Below are 25,393 nucleotides of genomic sequence, written 5' to 3' on the forward strand. Positions count from 1 at the left end.
GGGGGGATAGTATCGAGACCCGTAAAATAACTCATGCAAAGTGTAATAGTGACAAAATAACGGTGAGAACGAAATAACCACAGACAACTAATATCTACCATCAAACACCCAGGGTTTATTTGTAAACACATGGTAAGGGGGGGGAGCAGGAAAAGGGGCTGAGCTGGACCGAAGGATAGAAACAAATATCCAAAAATACCCCTAGACTAGCCTACTTCAATACAGCTAACTAACTAACCAAAAATACAGTGGGTGGTCTGCCCAGTTGTAACTAGTGTTTTTAACAAACTTTACTTATGGGTAGTGTGTGCCCATGGGCGACTTGTCTTGTTTCCCCCTTTTCCCACCATCAAACACCATAACAAAAACAATACTCACAGGTGGGGACAAAGTGATATGGAGGTGCTCAAACAAAAGAGAGCTCAATACATAAAGAGTGCGAGAGAGAGACATAGTAGGATACAGTGAAACACAGAGAGATCTACAGACAGATGGCATTGACAGAGAGATTGAGCTCCAGAGGAACCAACTGAATGGGTTTTTAAACCAAGGGAAAGGGGATGTGATAGGGTAATGGAAATAGGTGTGTGGGGACCGTTGCCGCGAGACCCCGGACTGGGGACCGTCGCCTCAAGACCCCGGACTGGGGACCGTCGCCGCGAGACCCCGGACTGGGGACCGTCGCCGGAAGCTCTGGACTGTGGAGGCGCACTGGAGGCCTGATGCGTGGGACCGGTACAGGTGGCACCAGGCTGAAGACACACCTCTGGGCGAGTGCGGAGCACAGGATGTACTGGATGTGGAGGTGCACTGGAGGTCTGGATCGTAGAGCTGACACAATGCGTGCTGGCTGGATGCTCACTTTAGCTCGATAAGTGCGGGCCGCTGGCACAGGTCACACTGGGCTGTGGAGACGCACTGGGGATACTGCGCGTAAAGCCGGCGCAGGATATCCTGGTCCGAAGAGGTGTACTGGAGACCAGGAGCACTGAGCCGGCTCAACCCGTCCTGGCTGAATGCTCACTCTAGCGCGGCAAATGCGGGGAGCCTGAATAGAGCTCACCGGGCTTTGAATGCGCACTGGAGACACCGTGCGCATCACTGCATAACACGGTGCCTGGCCAGTCACACGCTCCCCACAGTAAGCACGGGGAGTTGGCTCAGGTCTAAACCCTGACTCAGATTATCAGATTATCCACTGCGGCACTCGGGGGCCCTGTATAGGGGTAAGGTGACTAGGCATCAGGATATATGATAAACAGAGTACAGCAGCATATATGATGATTGTATGTTCCTGTGTATCTCAGTTGGTAGAGCATGGCACTTGCAACACCAGGGTTGTGGGTTTGATTCCCACAGGGGACCAGTATGAAAAAAGTATGAAAATGTATGCACTCACTACTGTAAGTCGCTCTGGATAAGAGCATCTGCTAAATGACTAAAATTTAAAAGTGTGTGTGTGTGTGTGTGGATAGAGTCAGTATAAATGTGTATGCATATTATGTGTGTGTGTGAGCAAATGGAGTGAGTGTGTGTATGTGTGTTGGGATATCAGTGTGTGTAGGGCCCTGTGAGCATGCATAGACACAGTGCAAAGTAAGAATTAAATACAAAGGTCAACTCAGATAGTCTGTGTAGCTATTTAGCAGTCTTATGGCATGGGGTTAAAAACTGTTCTGGAGCCTGTTGATGTCAGACTTGATGAACCGGTACCGCTTGCCATGCGGAAGCAGAGAGAACAATCAGTGGCTTGGGTGGTTGGAGTCTTAACGATTTTCCGACCCTTCCTTTCACACTACCTGATATAGAGGTCCTGGATGGCAGGCAGCTTGGTCCCAGTGATGTACTGGGCTGTCCACACCACCCTATGTTGCACCATGCGATCGAGGGCGGTGCTGTTGCCATACCAAGCAGTGATGCAGCCAGTCAACATGCTCTTAATGGTACATCTGTAGATCTTTTTGTGTATTGGAGGGCCCATGCCAAACCTTTTTAACCTCCTGAGGGAGAAGAGGCGCAGTTATGCCTTTGTCACAACTGTGCATGTGTGTGGGGACCATTTTAAGTCCTTAGTGATTTGGACACTGAGGAACTTGACCTGCTCCACGGCAGCCCCATTGATGTAGATGGGGGCATGATCACCCCCCTGTTTCCTGTAGTCCACGATCAGCTCCTTGGTCTTACTTAGGCCCTAGCAGTGGGGGCTAGTGAATGGGACAGCTCAGCTCAGTGGCTGGCCAATGAGTAGGCCCTCATCAGCATTCGAGGCATGCTGTCACCTGTGTGGAGGATGGGAGGGAAAATAAATGAGTCTGCAAATTCACTGATTTGGTGCAGAGAGGCAAGTGAGGGGGATAATAGCTTCTGTAGAGATGGAATGAAAGAAACTGGTTAAAAGAGGGGGATACTTGGGAGGAAGAGGCCTGATGGAAAAGTTGAATATATTAGGTTATCATTGTGCAAAGCTGAATCTAGTTTGTAGCTCAAATGTGATTCCAATGTCATACTTGTGTGATTTGGTCTATTTAGTTGTCATTACTTGTTATTTGACTATTCAAGTTTGAAATAGGAATGTTTCTAATGAATACTGCATGCTGTTTGTTGACTCATGATAAGTCATTCATAGACTCATCATTCAACCGTGCGTGCGTGTGCTTTTGCAGTGTGTTCGTGTGTGCTTGCGTCTGTGAACACTGCATGCGTGTGTGTACGTGTGTGTGTGACTGCATTTGCGTGCATGTGTGCATGCTGTGCTTTCGTTTGTGTGTGTGTGATGAGTGACCTGCCAGTGTTGCCGAGGCCGTCCTCCTAGCTGCCATTATTAGACAGAGGGGTCAGCTGAGAGGGCAGGGGGCACCCTCAGCCCTGCTTGTGTCAGTTGACCTGCCTGTCAGCACTGCCATGTGGGAACAGAGCTGCCGAAGCAAAACTCCCTTATCATCTCCCTGATAACATATTCAGACTCATGCAGCGACACATCTACATGTCTGGTTAAAGTACGGAACAGCAATGACAAAACATCTACAAGCATTCATTTGAAATGTATTTATTCAGCCTTTATTTAACTAGGCAAGTCGGCTACGAACAAATTCTTATTTTACAATGGCGTCCTGCCCGGGTCAAACCGTCCCCTAACCCGGACGACGCTTTAACAATTGTGCACCGTCCTATGGGACTCCCGATCACGGACGGTTGTGATACAGCCCAGGATCGAACCAGGGTCTGTAGTGACACCTCTAGCACTGAGATGCAGTGCCTTAGACCGCTGCGCTACTTGGCAGCCCTTTTTTACGGGACGATGGATGTGTTTAGCCTGCATGCTTCTATGAGTGTAGCGTGTCTATTATACACAGATCAGGACAAAGAACCCGCTGGTGCCTTGATCATCAATGCAATTTTGTCAAGCACTTTTTGTGACCTTGCGTCAGGCAGTCTAAGGCACTCCATGGCCTGTTCTAAAGGCTGCCCTCTGCTGTCTCTTAAGGGTCTGTGCGGGTTAAGCTGTGGCAATACACTCAACAGCTCGAAGGTAGGAAAAGCCTCCCTCTCTCTGTCAGATCTAACTGCCGCTTTGAATAATACATACGTAGTGTGTAAGAATCAATAGCTGCCAACGTCCTTATATCATTTCATACAGTTACAGTCTTTAGGCTACCAGTCTGTCCTGTATGAGCCTGGAACATAGTGATTACTCCTCCTCTCCTGTCACTATGTATTGGTTGAGTTTTCATTTTTCTTCACTATGATCCCATTGTTTGTCATGTTTAGTAGATCTTTGACAGTCCAGTTTATACTCTGTCTTTTCTCCATTGGTTCTGCGGGGCACCGGTGACTGTTGGCACAACAAATATCAGTCAGTCAATGCTGGTTAGCAGAGAGGTCGACAGAAAGCGAGCCCAACGGCTGTATTACTCAACCTGTTCCATCGCAGATGGATGTTGCCTTGATTAATTTTAAATGTTGCTACAACAATGGCCATGTTTACGTGCACACCAATATCCTGTTATTAGTCGGGATACAAAACTTCTGTTTTTGAGTGGATGCATATAAACATCATATCCCGTTTACAATAACCCGAAATAAGCTCGTATCCCAGTTTTGAGGAACCCGAATAAAATCCCTGGGATAGGCTGAACTTAAACGTGATACTGTGGCATGTAAACTGTTGTTTTTTGCAGTCTGTGCAAGCTGTTTCATATACTATCACCAAGTGTGGACACTGACTGTAGGCCTCACATGTAGCCTATTATAATATTGACTCCTGCAGAATGAAGTGTTTCTCGGGAACAGGAGTGGATAAATATGATACATTTATTTATTTAATCTTGAGGAAATGTGAATGCGTGCTTTTTTTCAGCGACATAAATGCTGACCGTATTTAACTTTCAACGAGAATATGCATCCAAGATGAACTGAAATACTATCATAAACATGTTTGATTGTTTTCACAGCTTTTCATTTCTGTAAAACCGGTCGAGAAACTGATGTCATTTGGAAATTTTGCACTGAAAATCTTCCCAGTCCCTAAACATCTTTGCTCCGTGGGAGAGAAGTAGGAATGAAAGAGAACTTTACTGATGTCAACTATATTGTTGATGATGCATTCATTCTATCGATTTATGACATTATTCTGGTGAGCAAGGCTTTATTTAGTGTTCTAGAGCATCAAGAAATGACTGAAGATACATTTCCTGTATCTAAATAGCCTACCTAATGTCGGAAATTATAAGCAGAAAAAGTTTTGGATCTATTTCATCCTGTGTGTCCTTCCTACAGAACTCTGGGGAGGAGGGAGTGTCGCGGGTACGAGTGACCACAAGGAGGAGCCCTCAGAAGGTGGAGCGTGTGTCGGTGCTGGTGAGCTGCTCCCACATCGAGACACCAAAGGTCAGTCACCCAGGGGTCAAATGAACGCTCCATAACGTAAAAGAGACCAAAAAAGTTTCACCCAATCAGTGTCTCTCTCACATATCCTTTCTCAGCCTGCTCAACGAGTCATCACAGGGCTGCCCTTAACGTCCTGAGATGTTTGTTATTTTTCATTAAGCTCAGTGACCTTATGAACATATTTATAATCAGAGGGCATTACAGCGCATGCATCACACGGACTCACAGAACTATCCCATCGACTCAAATCAGTGATATCAGTTGTGACACAACCACCACAGTCTTTAGTACAATTCATCCTAATGTTGAAATGAGAATATTCAGAATTGTTGTAGATTTTGCTGAAGTGGATTTCTGAAATTCGACATATATTTAGCATTTTCGATATTTGGGAAGGTTGAGGCTGAAACATTGCTTAGTTTGGGTTCATTATGTCAAAAAAGGAGGTGGCAAGTATGTTGACAGCTGTTTCAACTCAATATGTCAACACTGGGCAGATAATGGGGCCTGGTATTTCATGGTATTTAGCCTCTTGAAACTTGGCATGCTGTCATATTTTCACATTTATGTTTGTCAGTTTAGACTATGTAAATCATGCATGTATGATGCATGTATGATGAATCATCAAAGATATTTAATATGATTATACTGTATATCACTCTCTTTTCTGTATACATCAATGATGTTGCTCTTGCTGCTGGTGATTCTCTGATCCACCTCTATGCAGACGACACTATTCTGTATACTTCTGGCCCCTCCTTGGACACTGTTAACTAACCTCCAGACGAGCTTCAATGCCATACAACTCTCCAACTGCTCTTAAACGCAAATAAAACTAATTGCATGCTATTCAGTCGATCACTGCCCGCACCTGCCTGCCCGTCCAGCATCACTACTCTGGACGGCTCTGACTTAGAATACGTGGACAACTACAAATACCTGGGTGTCTGGTTAGACTGTAAACTCTCCTTCCAGACTCAAATTAAGCATCTCCAATCCAAAATTAAATCTAGAATCAGCTTCCTATATCGCAATAAAGCATCCTTCACTCATGCTGCCAAACATACCCTCGTAAAACTGACCATCCTACCGATCCTCGACTTGATGTCATCTATATAGTAGCCTCCAACACTCTACTCAACAAACTGGATGCAGTCTATCACAGTGCCATCCGTTTTGTCACCAAAGCCCCATACACTACCCACCATTGCGACCTGTACTCTCTCGTTGGTTGGCCCTCGCTTCATACTCGTCGCCACATCCACTGGCTACAGGTCATCTACAAGTCTCTGCTAGGTAAAGCCCTGCCTTATCTGAGCACACTGGTCACCCGCGCAGCACCCACTCGTAGCACGCGCTCCAGCAGATATATCTCACTGGTCACCCCCAAAGCCAATTCCTCCTTTGGTCGTCTTTCCTTCCAGTTCTCTGCTGCCCATGACTGGAACGAATTGAATAAATCTCTGAAGCTGGAGACTCACATCTTCCTCACTAGCTTTAAGCACCAGCTGTCAGAGCAGCTTACAGATCCCTGCACCTGTACATAGCCCATCTGTAAACAGCACATCTATCTACCTACCTCATCCCCATACTGGTATTTATTTATTTATTTATTTATTTATTTATTTTGCTCCATTGCACCCCAGTATCTCTACCTGCACATTCATCATCTGACAATCCATTCCAGTGTTTAATTGCTATATTGTAATTACTTCGCCACCATGACCTATTTATTTCCTTAACTTACCTCATTTGCACTCACTGTATATAGACTTTTTGTTTTATTTTGTTCTACTGTATTATTGACTGTATGTTTTGTTTATTCCATGTGTAACTCTGTGTTGTTGTATGTGTTGAATTGCTACTCTTTATCTTGGCCAGGTCGCAGTTGCAAAAGAGAACTTGTTCTGAACTAGCCTACCTGGTTAAATAAAGGTGAAATAAAAATAAAATAAACTGTCATTTGTAGTGGGCCACGATACCTTAGAATGCAGGGTTGTGACTCACCTGCTATCACACAGCCTCTGTGTCTGTCTTTCAGGGAAGGAGGGAGGGAAGGGCAGGCCTCCTGTCCATGTTCCCTACTACAACAGTACAGTACCATGGCATGCCTTGTTTTCACATGCCTTCCCAATCACAACATGCCCAGCGGCACATGGCAGCAGAATGCCCGCAGATGCTGGCTTTTCAGCTGAGCCGAGAACTAGTGCAAGAGGCAGGGGGAGGGGAGGGGGCTGCTGCCTGGGTTGAGACACGGTGATACAGGATCACTGTGCTCGTATGATAATGTAATATCTGCATAAAACCACTGTGACAGTACAGTTGGACTCAATGGTGTTCAGTGAAGAGCTGGGTCTGGATAATAAGGAGATGGGTGTGTATAGTGTTGAGTTCATCTCTCTCGCATGGAGAGAGGGAGGGAGCCGAGGAGGTGGCAGGGGAGGGTAGGGATGGAGTGAATGAGCGAGCGAGGGAGGAATAGAGGGAGAGAGTGGGGGAGGATGGAGAGAGCGAGGCGAGGGCCGCTGCAGTGCAACGCGCAGTCAGAGCTGGAACGGACACCCAGAGCTCAGCCTACCTCGGGTTGCCATGGAAACCACATTCCTCCTCCTGCCTGCATCCCTACAGACTGTTCTGACTCTCTCTCTCTCTTTTTCTCTCTCTATTTTTCATTCCTTCTTTTGCATCTCTTTTATTCCCAGTCATACTATAGACACACAGATGCATATTAAAAGATGTACATCTACAAATGATGCTGTATTTAGCATGGATCACATGATTTAGATACATTGCTTTGCTGCAGAGAATTAAATGCATAAATATACAGATGTGATTCTGCATTCTCATACATGGATACACACTCGTCATTAATTCTCTCCATCTTTCTTTCTTTCTTCCTCCCTTCTTTTCTGCTGCATGCTACAGTCATTGCATTTCTTGACACTCACAAGGTGCATATCTCTCTCCTGTGTATTCTGCCATATTCTGTCACTTAGCACCCCCCCTCTCTGTCTCTCTGCTTCTAGCCTGTCTCCCCTCACCTCCCATTCATCTATCCCCCATCACAGCTTTCTCTGTGCCCTACACCTTACCTATCCAACACCCATACATCACCACCGACACTATTCTACTGACTCGCCATGTTCCTTATGTTTTCCTCCATCCCTGCTTCCATCCCCCTTCTCTATCTTTCTTTATCTCTCTCCCTCCCTCTTTCTGTCTCCTCTTTCTTTCTCTCTCTCTCTTACTCTCTCCCTCTCTTGCGCTCTATCTCTCGCTCCCTCTTTTGCTCCCTCCCTATCTCTCCTCTCTTACTCTCTCTCTCTTACTATCTCCCTCGCTCTCTCTCTCTCTTACTCTCTCCATCGCTCCTCTCTGTCTATCTATCTCTTATTTTCTCAATCTCTCCAACTACCTCACTCTCTCTCCCTCTATCATTATTCTATCAGTGGGATGTGCTGTGTTGGTGGAGCAGCTGTTCTCTGCCACTGTGGCCTATTAATAGGAGTCAGAGCCGTGGAGCCTTTGTTTCCTGTCTCTGTGTTTCTGGTACAGCAAACTGTCGCCTTCTTGGCAGGTTACATTCTGGTTTTGTGTGTGTGTGTTAGCTCTACTAGCCCCAGTCATACCTCTACAGGTCAGATTATTTCATCATGGACCCATTCCTTGTCTTATGTCAATTCCTCTGGATACATTCCTATTGTCCATGTTGACTATATCTGCTATACATTAAGTTGTTATTTTTCATATTCCTGGGGAGATGATGTCTTGCTATATCTCTTTTCTTCTGAGGAGGATACAGGTTGATAATTCTCTGATGTAGAGTTTCATCCTGAGAGAGAGGGACCTGTGCCTCTAGCCATCTCCAAACCTCCCTGCAGTTAATTAAGACAACAGGAGAGGATCAGGATGGGTTATGGTGTGACTGCTCCTTTAAGACAACAGGAGAGGATCAAGATGGGTTATGGTGTGACTGCTCCTTTAAGACAACAGGAGAGGATCAGGATGGGTTATGGTGTGACTGCTCCTTTAAGAGAACAGGAGAGGATCAGGATGGGTTATGGTGTGACTGCTCCTTTAAGACAACAGGAGAGGATCAAGATGGGTTATGGTGTGACTGCTCCTTTAAGACAATAGGAGAGGATCAGGATGGGTTATGATGTGCCTGCTCCTTTTAGACAACAGGAGAGGCTCAGGATGGGTTATGGTAGCAGTCAACTAAATTTTGTCTGCAGGTGATTGTCAAACAAATATCTGTCTGTGTCACAATAATTGGCCGTTAATTAACATAAACACATTTAGCATCTCCTGGCTTCCACTACAAGCCATTTTAAAAAGTAAATAAATCCATGTAATATAGCCTACACCTTCACAATAAATCCATTATTTATTTTAGACAGGTCTAAAGACGCATGATGTGAAGAAAATGTAGTCTGTTTCAGAAGAAAATAATAGCTCTGAGTTGTCCTTATGTTAGGTCCTGATGTGGCTATGCCAAATGCCTGTGGGCTACACTAGTTCATTTAGCAGATTTGCTTATAATTCCGTGGCATTATTTTATATTATTTTATAGTATGAAGAATACAATTGAACAAAGCTGAATAAAATATAAATATTTTCTCCCAAATGATTTGAGGGAGTGCGCACAACACTATTCTGTGTTGAGTGGTTAACAAAGGATAGGTACTCCTATATGCTTAATTTAGAGTTACTAATGTAACTTTAGTTGTTCCGCAAACTTTGGGCTATATGTTTTGATGTTTAATACATTGTAAGGCTACATGATGAGACATTAACGATGATTTGAAAAAAGTTGCTTGAAAAGCATGAGTTCTGCTTTTTTTTTTGCGCAGGCTGTACACGCTCCAATAGTCTCTCATTCACAATTTGACAAGCACTTGGATTTCACCGTGGCATCCCCTTTGTGGCCGTAATGCACCCTAAAGAAATCCATGCCTTTTGCGTCCTGGAGTGCTGCGTTGTGCCCTTCTCCCTGAGTGTGCTGCACAATCCGAAGCGTCTCTCACTCACACGGCTCTCCGTCACGTGATTGGGTCTTTCTCACAGCCTAAAAGTTAAGACAGACGCATCGGGATGCAGCTGCGTGTGTCCTTATCCAATTCCGAGGTGCATATTGAAGATATTGGAAGAACTGTCCACATTTACATTTCGTTAGCCAACAAGATGAGTAGGCCTAATGAACAGCAAATGTGCTAGCCTATGTCAATCTACTATCTTCCATAGTACAAAAGTTGACATTCTATTCTGTGTGAGAAATAAATATTCCAAACATAGTCTGGGACAGTTGTGGGGTGCAATAGATCCCAAATTAATACAACCACTAGCATCAAAACATATTTTTTATGCAATGTGGCTGACGCAACAGATCAGAATGTTTAGCTTAAAATGTTCATAAACTATTAGGCTATTTCTTCACATTATAAGTGCAGCAATGCGTACATGGCAGTAGGCTATAAGCACGAATGTTCCATTAGTGGAAAACACCATTGTCAAAAGTGACCGCAAATGCGATTATTATTATTTTATTATAAAGGTGCATTTTTATGGCCAAAATTTTCTTCCCAAAACTTTAAACTCACATGCTGCTTATATATGCCAGTCAGGCTCTACACCCCTTGTAAAGCAGATTAATATGCTGCATTTTAAGAAGTTATTTGTCCACTTTTAGTTGTGATACAAACCTTATTAAAACATATAGGCCTATGGGCTAGTCTACATGAGGTGTGCGACTGATTGAAACGAGACTGATTCACAAGTCATAATATATCATTCACAAGTGATAGGCTAATATTGTCACCCATCAGACTAATCTTGATTTAATCTTGTATTTACAAATACTAAATAATATGTGTGACATTTGTTTTGATTTAGAATGGACCATTATCATGCACCTGTATCAAAAACGGGGGCAGCAGGAAAAAATACATGTCATCTATGTACTTAAATAGCGAATGGAGGACGTTTTTCCCTGTGGTTTATTTTCATGCCAGCCAGTTAGGCTATAACCCTGTTGTAAATATAAGCACTGCTTAAAGGAGGGCATTTTATTCTGGTTTATGGGAGGGCTACAGCAGATCCCACCTCACAGCACCCCCCACATCTGTCTGTCAGCCTATTGTCACCTAGCTCTCACGTCCTCTATTACATAAACCCACTTGGAAGACCCAACACACTCTCTCTCAAACACACACACTCCCAAACATCACCATTATCACCCCTCACCCCCTGCACACACAGCATGTGTAAGAGCATTTCGGTCATTTCTATGCATTCTCCAAGAAACAATGTGACTACTCCCTGGTCACCTGACAGGATGCATGCCCATGTAAGTAGAGAGGACAGAGAAGCTGTCTTAAAGGAGCAGTCACACCCTATCCTAGGGCTTTTGCGGTGACCGTATTACCGCCAAATCGGCAGTCGTGAGTCATGAAGGCAGTCAAATTTAGTCACGGTAATTAGGCTTCTCCAAGCTCTGATGCTGCTGATGGTCATTAGTAGCTTACCGAACTTGATAACTGCCTGGTACTCAGCACTCTATTGTCCCTCTAATCATTCTGATATCAATGAAAATGTAATCAAAAATCTAATCAAACACTTTATGAGAGCCCATGAGCTCATGTTGTGCAACATTTCTATAGGCAGGAGAAAACAGATTGATGGCCTCTATTAAAAAGAGGAGGGTCCCGTCAGCTTTCTATAGGGTGAAAAAAAGAATATGCATATCCTTGCTTCAGGGCATGAGCTATAGCAAGTTAGATTTGGGTATGGCATTTTATGTGACACCATATGGTGTCCCGGTGACACCTGGACACCATGTGTGAATTGATTGCCCCCCATCTATCTTCAGAGCTTGTGCTGCTAGGTAACCTAAACTGGGACATGCTTAACACCCTGGCCATCCTACAATCTAAGCTTGATGCCCTCAATCTCACACAAATGATCAATGAACCTACCAGGTACAACCCCAAATCCGTAAACACGGGCACCCTCATATATATCATCCAAACCAACTTGCCCTCCAAATACACCTCTGCTGTCTTCAACCAAGATCTCAGCGATTACTGTCTCATTGGCTGCATCCATAATGGGTCTGCGGTCAAACGACCACCCTCATCACTGTCAAACACTCCCTAAAACACTTCAGCGAGCAGGCCTTTCTAATCGACCTGGCTCGGGTATCCTGGAAGGATATTGACCTCATCCTGTCAGTGGAGGATGCCTGGTTATTCTTTAAAAGTGCCTTCCTCACCATCTTAAATAAGCATGCCCGTTTCAAAAAATGTAGAACCAGGAACAGATATAGCCCTTGGTTCACTCCAAACCTGACTGCCCTTGACCAGCAGAAAAACATAATGTGGCGTACTGCATTAGCATCGAATAGCCCCTGTGATATGCAACTTTTCAGGGAAGTTAGAAACCAATATACACAGGCAGTTAGGAAAGCTAAGGCTAGCTTTTTCAAACAGATATGTGCGTCCTGTTCCACAAACTCAAAAATGTTCTGGGACACTGTAAAGTCCATGGAGAATAAGAGCACCTCCTCCCAGCTGCCCACTGTACTGAGGCTAGGAAACAATGTCACCACCGATAAATCCACTATAATTGAGAATTTCAATAAGCATTTTTCTACGACTGGCCATGCTTTCCACCTGGCTACCCCTACCCCGATCAACAGCTCTGCACCCCCCACAGCAACTCGCCCAAGCCTCCTCCATTTCTCCTTCACCCAAATCCAGATAGCTGATGTTCTGAAAGAGCTGCAAAATCTGGACCCCTACAAATGAGCTGGACTAGACAATCTGGACCCTCTCTTTCTAAAATGATCTGCCTAAATTGTTGCAACCCCTATTACTAGCCTGTTCAACCTCTCTTTCATATCGTCTGAGATTCCCAAAGATTGGAAAGCTGCCTCGGTCTTCTCCCTCTTCAAAGGGGGAGACACTCTAGACCCAAACTGCTACAGACCTATATCTATCCTACCCTGCCTTTCTAAGTTCTTCGAAAGCCAGGTTAACAAACAGATCACCAACCATTTCGAATCCCACCTTACCGTCTCCGCTATGCAATCTGGTTTCAGAGCTGGTCATGGGTGCAACCCAGCCACGCTCAAGGTCCTAAACGATATCATAACCACCATAAGAGACAATACTGTGCAGCCGTATTCATCGACCTGACCAAGGCTTTCGACTCTGTCAATCACCACATTCTTATCGGCAGACTCAACAGCCTTGGTTTCTCAAATGACTGCCTTGCCTGGTTCACCAACTACTTCTCTGTTAGAGTTCAGTGTGTCAAATCAGAGGGCCTGTTGTCCGGACCTCTGGCAGTCTCTATGGGGGTGCCACAGGGTTCAATTCTCTTTTCTGTATACATCAATGATGACGCTCTCATTGGCTGGCCCTCGCTTCATATTCGTTGCCAAACCCACTGGCTACAGGTCATCTACAAGTCTCTGCTAGGTAAAGCGCCGCCTTATCTCAGCTCACTGGTCACCATAGCAGCACCCTCCTGTAGCACGTGCTCCAGAAGGTATATCTCATTGGTCACCCCCAAAGCCAATTCTTCCTTTGGCCGCCTTTCCTTCCAGTTCTCTGCTGCGAATGACTGGAACGAACTGCAAAAATCACTGAAGCTGGAGACTCATATCTCCCTCACTAACTTTAAGCACCAGCTGTCAGAACAGATCACTGCACCTGTACATAGCCCATCTGTAAATAGCCCATCCAACTACCTCATCCCCATACTGTATTTATGTATTTATCTTGCTCCTTTGCACCCCAGTATCCCTATTTGCACATTCATCTTTTGCACGTCTCTCACTCTAGTGTTTAATTACTATATTGTAATTACTTCGCCACCATGGCCTATTTATTGCCTTACCTCATTTGCACACACTGTATATAGACTTTTTCTACTGTCTTATTGACTGTGTGTTTGTTTATTCCATGTTTAACTCTGTGTTGTTGTTTGTGTCGAACTGCTTTGCTTTATCTTGGCCAGGTCGCAGTTGTAAATGAGAACTTGTTCTCAACTAGCCTACCTGGTAAATAAAGGTTAAAATAAAAAATAAAATAAAAAATGATTCGCTTCATTTCTATCCCCAAAATGTATCCTGCTATAAGGATAAAAGAGTAATTCATTGTCATGTAGGATATTGCTTATTTCAGTGATATATAGGTAACTACCCAAATAAAGGAAACACCAACATAAAGTGTTTTAGTAATGTGTTGGGCCACCACGAGCCAGAACGGCTTCAATACACTGCGGCATAGATTCTACAAGTGTCTGGATCTCTTCCACGAGAATGTTATTGGTGAAAAACGCTGTCTCAGGCGCCGCTCCATAATCTCCCATAAGTGTTCAATTGAGTTGAGACGGCCATGGTTTACATTGTTTTCATGCTCATCAAACCATTCAGGAACCACTCATGCCCTGTGGATGGGGACATTGTCATATGGAGGCATAGGCAAAATAATGGCCTGCCCAGCATTTTTATACATGACCCTAAGATTGATGGGATTTGAATTACTTAATTAACGCAATATACTTTGTATCCCTCGTTTAATATCAAGTGTTTCCATTATTTTGGCAGTTACCTGTACCTCTCAGTATAAAATAATTACAAAATAATCTTTACAGATGTTCCATCTCAGTTGAAACGCCCCTCTGTGTAAGTGTTTTGTAGATGTCCTACTTGACTCTTATAAACTAAGGAGAACCCCGAGCAACGTCTTGTCAGTTGACAGTGAACACATTTCGCTTTTGGAAATTAGTCTCAGAGCAAGCATCTATTCCCAGATGCGTCTGAACCCTCACTGTGTGAGTAGAACATGCATCCATTCTACTTTATAAGCTAATATAGTACACTATGCCGTGTTGGAGACCATTTCTTGGTCTGATTTGCCATTGGTAACCTCGTGTATCTCTGTTCCCTTCTTTCTTCCTTTCCCACTCTCTCGCTCTCGCTCTCGCTCTCTCTCTCGCTCTCATTCCATTTCCCTGTCCTGCTTATACAGAGACTACTGGTCATTGATTGGTTTTGACTTAGGAGAACTAGCAAAACATTTTATATTTCATATTACATAATTTGTGAAGGAATAGGATTCTTTTTTCCAGAGGTACTAGAAACGCACACATGCACACATACACTGCATTCGGAAAGTATTCAGACCCCTTGATTTTTTTCCACATTTTGTTACGTTACAGCCTTATTCTGAAATGGATTAAATGTTTTTTCCCCCTCATCAATTTACACACAATACCCCATGATGTCAAAGCAAAAATTGTTTTTTATACATTTTTGCTAACTTATAAAAAAAAATATATAATAATGGAAACATCACATTTACAAAAGTATTCAGACCCTTTACTCAGAACTTTGTTGAAGCACCTTTGGCAGCGATTAAAGCCTCAAGTCGTCTTGGGTATGACCACAAGCTTGGCACACCTGTATTTGGGGAGTTTCTCCCATTCTTCTCTGCAGATCCTCGCAAGCTCTGTCAGGTTGGATGGGGAGCGTCGCTGCACAGATATTTTCAGGTCTCTCCAGAGATTTTCGATTGGGTTCAAGTCCGGGCTCTGGTTGGGCCACTCAAGGACATTCGGAGACTTGTCCCGAAGCCACTCCTGCATTGTCTTGGCAGTGTGCTTAGGGTCGTTGTCCTGTTGGAAGGTGAACCTTCGCCCCAGTCTGAGGTCCTGAGCGCTCTGGAGCAGGTCCTCTCCAAGGTGGCATAGCAGTTCAGACGTCTTTGTCCTCATCTTGTCGTGTCCTGTATATATATATATTTACAACTTTTTTCACATACATTTTATTTTTATTTTCCATCAACTCATCTTCAAAACACTCTCCTGCAACCCGCCTCACCAATTTATATTTATAAAAAAGTATTATTTACCTCAAATCTGTAATCCTCCAAGAAGCTAGCCAGAAACTCCAAGAAGCTAGCCTGAAACTAGCCAGAAGCTAATCCAGAAGCTAATCAGAAGCTAGTTCAGAAGCTAGTTAGCTTCTTTACTGGCAAATCGTTAGTATTCAGCTAACCACGGTTTGTGGTCATCAGCTATCCTTTAGCTCGAAAATCTATCGCCAGTTCTGTACGGCGCAGCTCGGAACGGAACATACCGGACCAATTTTTCTCTCCATCTCCCTGGATTTCGACTGCTCTCTGGACATTCATACCCGGATCTCACAGCTAGCTAGCTGCTATCCGTGTGACTATCGGCCTTCGTCGATTCCGGAGCAAACATCAATTATTCCGGAGCTAGCCAGCTCCGTCAATCACTCCTGAGTTCCATCAATCACTCCTGGGCTGCAGTCACCTATCCGGACCCGTTTTACTGCCTACGAGGAGCCCCACCGGGCCTTCACAACTGGACTGCCGACGTTATCTACCCAAAGGAGATCCGGCTGGCTCCTCCGTCGCGACGTTACCTGAACGCCCATCTGCGGCCTGCTAACCGTTAGCTGTCTTACCGGCTGCTATCTGAATAGACAATCGGACAATTTATTTATTTTTATTATTATTATGTTTTCTTCTTGGGCCTCTATAACTATATCTATTGTTTTTATTTTTGTTGTTGTTGTGTGATTTGGATTAATCCCCCTACCACACGGAACCCCACTAATCTACTGACGGAACGCAAGAGGTGGCTAACAACAGACCTCCATCCTATGCTAGCTTGCTACCGATGGCCTGGCTAGCTGTCTAAATCGCCGTGACCCCCAACCAACCTCTCCACTCACTGGACCCTTTTGATCACTCGACTAAGCATGCCTCTCCTTAATGTCAATATGTCTTGTCCATTGCTGTTCTGGTTAGTGTTTATTGGCTTATTTCACTGTAGAGCCTCTAGTCCTGCTCACTATACCTTATCCAACCTATTAGTTCCACCACCCACACATGCAATGACATCTCCTGGTTTCAATGATGTTTCTAGAGACAATATCTCTCTCTTCATCACTCAATACCTAGGTTTACCCCCACTGTATTCACATACTACCATACCTTTGTCTGTACATTATACCTTGATGCTATTTTACCGCCCCCAGAAACCTCCTTTTACTCTATGTTCCAGATGTTCTAGACGACCAATTCTCATAGCTTTTAGCCGTACCCTTATTCTACTCCTCCTATGTTCCTCTGGCGATGTAGAGGTGAATCCAGGCCCTGCAGTGCCTAGCTCCACTCCTATTCCCCAGGCGCTCTCTTTTGACGACTTCTGTAACCGTAATAGCCTTGATTTCATGCATGTTAACATTAGAAGCCTCCTCCCTAAGTTTGTTCTATTCACTGCTTTAGCACACTCTGCCAACCCGGATGTTCTAGCTGTGTCTGAATCCTGGCTTAGGAAGACCACCAAAAATTCAGAAATGTTAATTCCAAACTACAACATTTTCAGACAAGATAGAACTGCCAAAGGGGGCGGTGTTGCAATCTACTGCAAAGATAGCCTGCAGAGTTCTGTCCTACTATCCAGGTCTGTACCCAAACAATTTGAACTTCTACTTTTAAAAATCCACCTCTCTAAAAACAAGTCTCTCACCGTTGCCGCCTGCTATAGACCACCCTCTGCCCCCAGCTGTGCTCTGGACACCATATGTGAACTGATTGTCCCCCATCTATCTTCAGAGTTCGTGCTGCTAGGCGACCTAAACTGGAACATGGTTAACACCCCAGCCATCCTACAATCTAAACTTGATGCCCTCAATCTCACACAAATTATCAATGAACCTACCAGGTACCTTCCCAAAGCCTTAAACACGGGCACCCTCATAGATATCATCCTAACCAACTTCCCCTCTAAATACACCTCTGCTGTCTTCAACCAAGATCTCAGCAATCACTGCCTCATTGCCTGCATCTGTAATGGGTCAGCGGTCAAACGACCTCCACTCATCACTGTAAAACGCTCCCTGAAACACTTCTGCGAGCAGGCCTTTCTAATCGACCTGGCCGGGGTATCCTGGAAGGATATTGATCTCATCCCGTCAGTAGAGGATGCTTGGATATTTTTAAAAAATGCCTTCCTAACCATCTTAAATAAACATGCCCCATTCAAGAAATTTAGAACCAGGAACAGATATAGCCCTTGGTTCTCCCAAGACCTGACTGCCCTTAACCAACACAAAAACATCCTATGGCGTTCTGCATTAGCATCGAACAGCCCCGTGATATGCAGCTGTTCAGGGAAGCTAGAAACCATTATACACAGGCAGTTAGAAAAGCCAAGGCTAGCTTTTTCAAGCAGAAATTTGCTTCCTGCAACACTAACTCAAAAAGTTCTGGGACACTGTAAAGTCCATGGAGAATAAGAACACCTCCTCCCAGCTGCCCACTGCACTGAAGATAGGAAACACTGTCACCACTGATAAATCCACCATAATTGAGAATTTCAATAAGCATTTTTCTACGGCTGGCCATGCTTTCCACCTGGCTACTCCTACCCCGGTCAACAGCACTGCACCCCCAACAGCAACTCGCCCAAGCCTTCCCCATTTCTCCTTCTCCCAAATCCATTCAGCTGATGTTCTGAAGGAGCTGCAAAATCTGGACCCCTACAAATCAGCCGGGCTAGACAATCTGGACACTTTCTTTCTAAAATTATCTGCCCGAAATTGTTGCCACCCCTTTTACTAGCCTGTTCAACCTCTCTTTCGTGTCGTCTGAGATTCCCAAAGATTGGAAAGCAGCTGCGGTCATCCCCCTCTTCAAAGGGGGGGACACTCTTGACCCAAACTGCTACAGACCTATATCTATCCTACCGTGCCTTTCTAAGGTCTTCGAAAGCCAAGTCAACAAACAGATTACCGACCATTTTGAATCTCACCATACCTTCTCTGCTATGCAATCTGGTTTCAGAGCTGGTCATGGGTGCACCTCAGCCACGCTCAAGGTCCTAAACGATATCTTAACCGCCATCAATAAGAAACATTACTGTGCAGCCGTATTCATTGATCTGGCCAAGGCTTTCGACTCTGTCAATCACCACATCCTCATCGGCAGACTCGACAGCCTTGGTTTCTCAAATGATTGCCTCGCCTGGTTCACCAACTACTTCTCTGATAGAGTTCAGTGTGTCAAATCGGAGGGTCTGCTGTCCGGACCTCTGGCAGTCTCTATGGGGGTGCCACAGGGTTCAATTCTTGGACCGACTCTCTTCTCTGTATACATCAATGAGGTCGCTCTTGCTGCTGGTGAGTCTCTGATCCACCTCTACGCAGACGACACCATTCTGTATACTTCCGGCCCTTCTTTGGACACTGTTAACAACCCTCCAGGCAAGCTTCAATGCCATACATCTCTCCTTCCGTGGCCTCCAATTGCTCTTAAATACAAGTAAAACTAAATGCATGCTCTTCAACCGATCGCTACCTGCACCTACCCGCCTGTCCAACATCACTACTCTGGACGGCTCTGACTTAGAATACATACTTGGACAACTACAAATACTTAGGTGTCTGGTTAGACTGTAAACTCTCCTTCCAGACCCATATCAAACATCTCCAATCCAAAGTTAAATCTAGAATTGGCTTCCTATTTCGCAACAAAGCATCCTTCACTCATGCTGCCAAACATACCCTTGTAAAACTGACCATCCTACCAATCCTCGACTTTGGCGATGTCATTTATAAAATAGCCTCCAATACCCTACTCAACAAATTGGATGCAGTCTATCACAGTGCAATCCGTTTTGTCACCAAAGCCCCATATACTACCCACCATTGCGACCTGTACACTCTCGTTGGCTGGCCCTCGCTTCATACTCGTCGCCAAACCCACTGGCTCCATGTCATCTACAAGACCCTGCTAGGTAAAGTCCCCCCTTATCTCAGGTCGCTGGTCACCATAGCATCTCCCACCTGTAGCACACGCTCCAGCAGGTATATCTCTCTAGTCACCCCCAAAACCAATTCTTTCTTTGGCCGCCTCTCCTTCCAGTTCTCTGCTGCCAATGACTGGAACGAACTACAAAAATCTCTGAAACTGGAAACACTTATCTCCCTCACTAGCTTTAAGCACCAACTGTCAGAGCAGCTCACAGATTACTGCACCTGTACATAGCCCACCTATAATTTAGCCCAAACAACTACCTCTTTCCCAACTGTATTTAATTTTTATTTATTTATTTATTTTGCTCCTTTGCACCCCATTATTTTTATTTCTACTTTGCACATTCTTCCATTGCAAAACTACCATTCCAGTGTTTTACTTGCTATATTGTATTTACTTTGCCACCATGGCCTTTTTTGCCTTTACCTCCCTTCTCACCTCATTTGCTCACATTGTATATAGACTTGTTTATACTATATTATTGACTGTATGTTTGTTTTACTCCATGTGTAACTCTGTGTCATTGTATCTGTCGAACTGCTTTGCTTTATCTTGGCCAGGTCGCAATTGTAAATGAGAACTTGTTCTCAACTTGCCTACCTGGTTAAATAAAGGTAAAATTAAAATAAATAAAAGGTTTTCATGAAGGATCTCTCTGTACTTTGCTCCGTTCATCTTTCCCTCGATCCTGACTAGTCTCCCAGTCCCTGCCGCTGAAAAACATCCCCATTGCATGATGCGGCCACCACCATGCTTCACCGTAGGGATGGTGCCAGGTTTCCTCAAGACATGACACTTGGCATTCAGGCCAAAGCTTTCAATCTAGCTTTCATCAGACCAGAGAATCTTGTTTCTCATGGTCAGAGTCTTTAGGTGCCTTTTGGCAAACTCCAAGCGGGCTGTCATGTGTCTTTTACTGAGGAGTGGCTTTCATCTGGCCACTCTACCATTAAGGCCTGATTGGTGGAGTGCTGCAGAGATGGTTGTCCTTCTGGAAGGTTCTCCCATCTTCACAGAGGAACTCTGGAGCTCTGTCAGAGTGACCTTTGGGTTCTTGGTCACCTCCCTGACCAAGGCCCTTCTCCCCCGATTGCTCTTCCATTTAAGAATGATGGAGTCCACTGTGTTCTTGGCGACCTTCGTTGTTGCAGACATTTTTTGGTACCCTTACCCAGATCTGTGCCTCGACACAATCTGGTATCGGAGCTCTACACAGACAATTCCTTCGACTTCATGGCTTGGTTTTTGCTCTGACATGCACTGTCAACTGTGGGACCTTATATAGTGTGCCTTTCCAAATCATGTCCAATCAATTGAATTTACCACAGGTGCACTCAAATCAGGTTGTAGAAACATCTCAAGGACGATCAATTAAAACAGGATTCACCTAAGCTCACTTTCGAGTCTCATAGCAAAGGGTCTGAATACTTTTTTTGTAATTAAATGTGCAAAAATGTCTAAAAACCTGTAATTATAAGGTATTGTGTGTAGATTAATGTGGGGGAAAAAATAATTGTATCTATTTTAGAAGAAGGCTGTAACATAACAAACTGTAGAAAAAGTCAATTGTCTGAGTACTTTCCGAATGCACTGTACACACACACACACACACACACACACACACACACACACATCTCAAAACATATCTGTGTTCATACAGTATAGGCAGTCTGTTTTTTTCCGGCTCTCCATTCATCTCTCCTGCCTGTACTGTATCCATCCATTTTCATTCCCTCTGTCATATATTGCCTTTTATACTGCAAACCCCTCGCTGCATACCGCTGGATGGTAAATATGATGCAGACGATAGGTAAGAGAGACTGAGAGGCAGAGGGAGGATGGTTCCAACATGTGCTTGGTCATGTGTGCCATGATGGATTTGCTTGCATCGTCTTTTCAAGCCACCGCCTTCAAGCACCGCCTTGAAGCTGTGATTGGCTTTGACTGCGTCTTCGTATCCGAGATGGGAGTTCTCAGTGGCCCCTCGCTCTGTAAAAAAATGCTAAAGTTCCCCCTTCTTTCTGCTCCGCTTGCAGAATCTCCATAAGTTACAGGAATAGAATATCATGATAATGAAGTGAGTTACTGTTGCGTGTAATTAAGTGGCTGAGCCTGCTGTTTGTGCCTCCTGGTAGGGCTGCAGAGGCATAGTGTGTACTGACTGTAAGCACTCACTCCGATACACACACACACACACATTGATACAAATGCATACTCTGTTTTATGTTCCCAGACACACATCAAGATGCGTACTCTTAGATGTTCTTTATGTGTACCCTCGAATGTACTCTCTTCATAGATAGTGTCTCCCTCTCTCACAGCAGACACTCATATGTAAATATAGCCACTATCTTCCCCCACAGACAGACACACCCAGTTCCATCTCCCCACCACATTTCATTAATAATGCACAGATGCAGGGCTTTAATGCCGACACTGTAACACACACACATAGACACACACACCAGTTATCCAAAAGACAGACCTTCAGCCTCAGTATCTGTTCGGTGGAGCTCTGATCAACACTTAACTGCTTTGTGCAAGCTTATGAATTTTTCTCTAGCTAAAAATCATAACCACACACATAGAAAATACATATCCACCCATACTCTCTCTTCCCGTCTCTTTGGCATTCTCACTCGCTCTCTCTCTCTCTCTCTTTCTCCGCCCACTCGAAAGCCCAAGCGTGTAATCGTGTTTGTTGCGTACACATGTGTTGATGTCATCATTGTGAACATGTGAGATATTTCCCCCATGGTTCTTCAGTGAGCCAATGGTTCTTAGATGTACTGCACTGGTCTCTACCTGTCAGTAAAGGGCTCTGGTCGTCATGCTATGTTTCATCTAGGTGTTCAGAATGATGTTATTCAATGCTGTTCAAGGCCTGCTGAAAATGTAATACATTGGTATCGGCAGAAGAGCTAGAGAAGGATCTTTAGTATGGTGATTTTTAGGCACCCTTTATTACAAGACAAAGCCTAATAATGGTGGTACCTTTTAGTATAATCACCCCTACAATTTTTTTAATATACCAAATAATAGGATTGTCATGTGAATGTGAGTCGCAACCACACCCGTTTCATTATTGCATTATGTCTAGATGTTCAGAGCTATACATGACATTAGCCCTGAGGGTGTCAATCAATGGCCCAAGACAACAAAGATCCCATCATTGAAACAGAGATGACCATAGACACCAAGGGACCAGTCCCTGGAACCGGGCTGTAAATTAGAGGTTGCCTGTTGGATTTTGGCTGCATAGGAACGAGGAAAAACATGGATTCGAATGGCAGAGGATCCCCACTGAGGGTTGGAATGAACAAACAGAGAAAGCGGTTATGATCTTTCCTGTCTTTTACTTCCAAACACAGCCCAGTCATATGGAGGAGATGGACAAATGTGACTAGGTTACAGTCATTGCATGTGTGAGGCAGTGTCTTTCCTCTCTAGGCAGTGAACGATGTGGTTTAGGTGGCATGGCCCCTTTAAGAGCAGCCAGTGAAGCGCTCAGTCCTGTTGGTGCTGCTGCTGCTGATGGCAGTGCTGCCAGTTGATTGGCTGTGGCTGTCAGGGTTGAGGTGCTGGAGGGATGCTGCTACGTATCTCCCTCTCCCCCTCGCTCTCTCTCTCGTGCTTTCTCGCTCTCTTTTGCTCCATCTCCCTCTCGCTTGCTCGCATCCCTCTGTATAATCCACATCTAGGGCAGGCAGGCTGAGAGGCAATCCAGTGCTCAGCTCCTCTCTGCAGGCTGAGAAAAGAGAGAGAGAAACAGAAAGAAAACACTGCTTCTCAACACAGGAGGTGAAACAGGAGGAAGAAAACGGTTTTGAAAAAAGGGAAGAGAAATACAGAGGACGATTTCATCTGAGGATATCATTTATATATATACATATTGTTTATATATATATTTGTATACACGCATATAGATATTTATATATATATATATACATATATCTCTGTATATATCTGTGTATTTGTGCTAGTCTGTTTATATTCATATTTTTATATGTATTTGTGTGTGTGTAAATATATATAAACAAATAAATATATATATCTATGAATTTATATACATATCACTGTGAAACAAGAGCGGCGAGAGGAAAATTCTACCATCGGGGCTGGTCTCTGATTGTGTGATCATATACAATATTATTTTCTTTGATCTTCTACGTCAAGAGGAAGGAAGACTACATACTCATTGTGAATTTTGGGGTTTTCCTGTTGCTACCCCCCTCGCTCTTTTTTTGCATCTGAGGGGAATGAAGAGAGGAAAGTAACAGGATTTGGAGAAAAAAGGAAAATCAGTTGAATTGCTGTGATTAGTGTTATTTGCGTCAGTATTAGCGCTCTGCGAGCCGATCGCAGCGTGCTGCGTGTGATCTGAGGAGGCAGCAGAGAGAAAGTGCCACACCACGCCGCTCAGCGCAGCACAGCGCCAGCACAGCCAGCATGCACAAACACCACCACTGCTGCAAGTGCCCAGAATGTTACGAGGTGACCCGCATGGCCGCCCTGCGCAGGATGGACGCCCCTCAGTACCAAGAATGGCAGACCGAGCCCTATGGATACCCGGCCGGGTACGGGCCCGGGGGCGGGCAGACCTTACCCCAGCCTCCAGCCTCGGGCGGAGGAGGAGGAGGAGGAGGCATGGGAGGAGGCATGGGAGGAGGAGGGGGCACTCTGGGGAGAAGTAAGGGCAAGATGCTGTCTTCCGGAGGTCCCGGAGGCCCAAACCCCAAGCTTCAATCCAAGGGCGGCCCCAAGGTGAATGGCAACACCGCCGGTGGTCAAGCAGGTTGGTGGCCGGAATGCACCTGTTCCAACCGGGAGTGGTACGACCAGGTAACTACCTCAACCTCCTCAGCCGGCCTTATGGCCATCTATCCCATGCCTCTGGGGGCGTAGGGATTAGGCAGAGGGGCAGTGGGTGAATGGGATTTGATGTGAGGTTGTTGGGTTGAAACAGACGTGTACACCTTTTTAGAGGTGCTTATCTGTCTTGGTGAAGCCTGTTGTGCTGTGGTGTGGTAGAGAGCAACCTCAGCTTTCTCATATGCACTGCTTCATCCCAGCTCTAATACAGATTATCTGTTCATCTGTTCATACTCATTCATTTAGGGAGTAGTGGGCTGTTTCGTATTCATTTGTCTACCATGCAGAGCAGGCCTAGTGTTCTATATTCACTTCAACATAAAAATGGCATGCCTTAAGATCAGATGGGAATAAGTATTGCTTATTTGTTGCTTTTCATCAAAGGCCTATGTTAACAGACTAAAACATCCCTGCATTCGTTTTCATTCAACAGCCACAGAGAGTGTAGCGGGGATCGAGCAATATTCATTGAAGGCTAAATTATGCTAAAGCCGGCTCATTACGCTGCAATGCAGACACATGTTTCTCCTCCATCGGCTCTTAACAAAAATAAATTTTGCCTGACATATATGAAGCATGTTTCTCACAGATGAACTACTGAAAGGGTTGTCTCTCATCTGGCAGATTTCCTGTAGAGAGAGAGAGAAGATGAGAGGAGGGGGAGAATGAGGAGAAAGACAGACTCCATTAGATGGCTTATTTCTGTATGTGGCTGGTTATTCCTTAAAAGATGTACATTGCTCTGCGATGGAGGGTTGGGTGAGATGGAGGGGTTGGAC

The 25,393-nt window shown here is 44.7% G+C and overlaps 1 protein-coding gene across 7 annotated transcripts in view; it reads left to right on the top strand.

The window, feature by feature from the left end:
• LOC112220888 (disks large homolog 3) overlaps positions 1–25,393 on the top strand; it is a 148,031-nt gene that overhangs the window by 35,808 nt on the left and 86,830 nt on the right. For 5 of the 7 annotated variants that reach the window (XM_042303075.1, XM_042303072.1, XM_042303074.1 and 2 more), the window contains exon 4: positions 4,777–4,887. In XM_042303075.1, the coding sequence (XP_042159009.1) occupies positions 4,777–4,887 (111 nt within the window). Of the gene's footprint in view, positions 1–4,776; positions 4,888–23,981; positions 24,585–25,393 lie in introns of those variants that run through there. The other 2 variants (XM_024382844.2, XM_042303076.1) reach the window with 2 other exon arrangements.

This window comes from Oncorhynchus tshawytscha, linkage group LG21 (assembly GCF_018296145.1).
Source record: "Oncorhynchus tshawytscha isolate Ot180627B linkage group LG21, Otsh_v2.0, whole genome shotgun sequence".
Classification (NCBI taxonomy): Eukaryota; Metazoa; Chordata; class Actinopteri; order Salmoniformes; family Salmonidae; genus Oncorhynchus; species Oncorhynchus tshawytscha.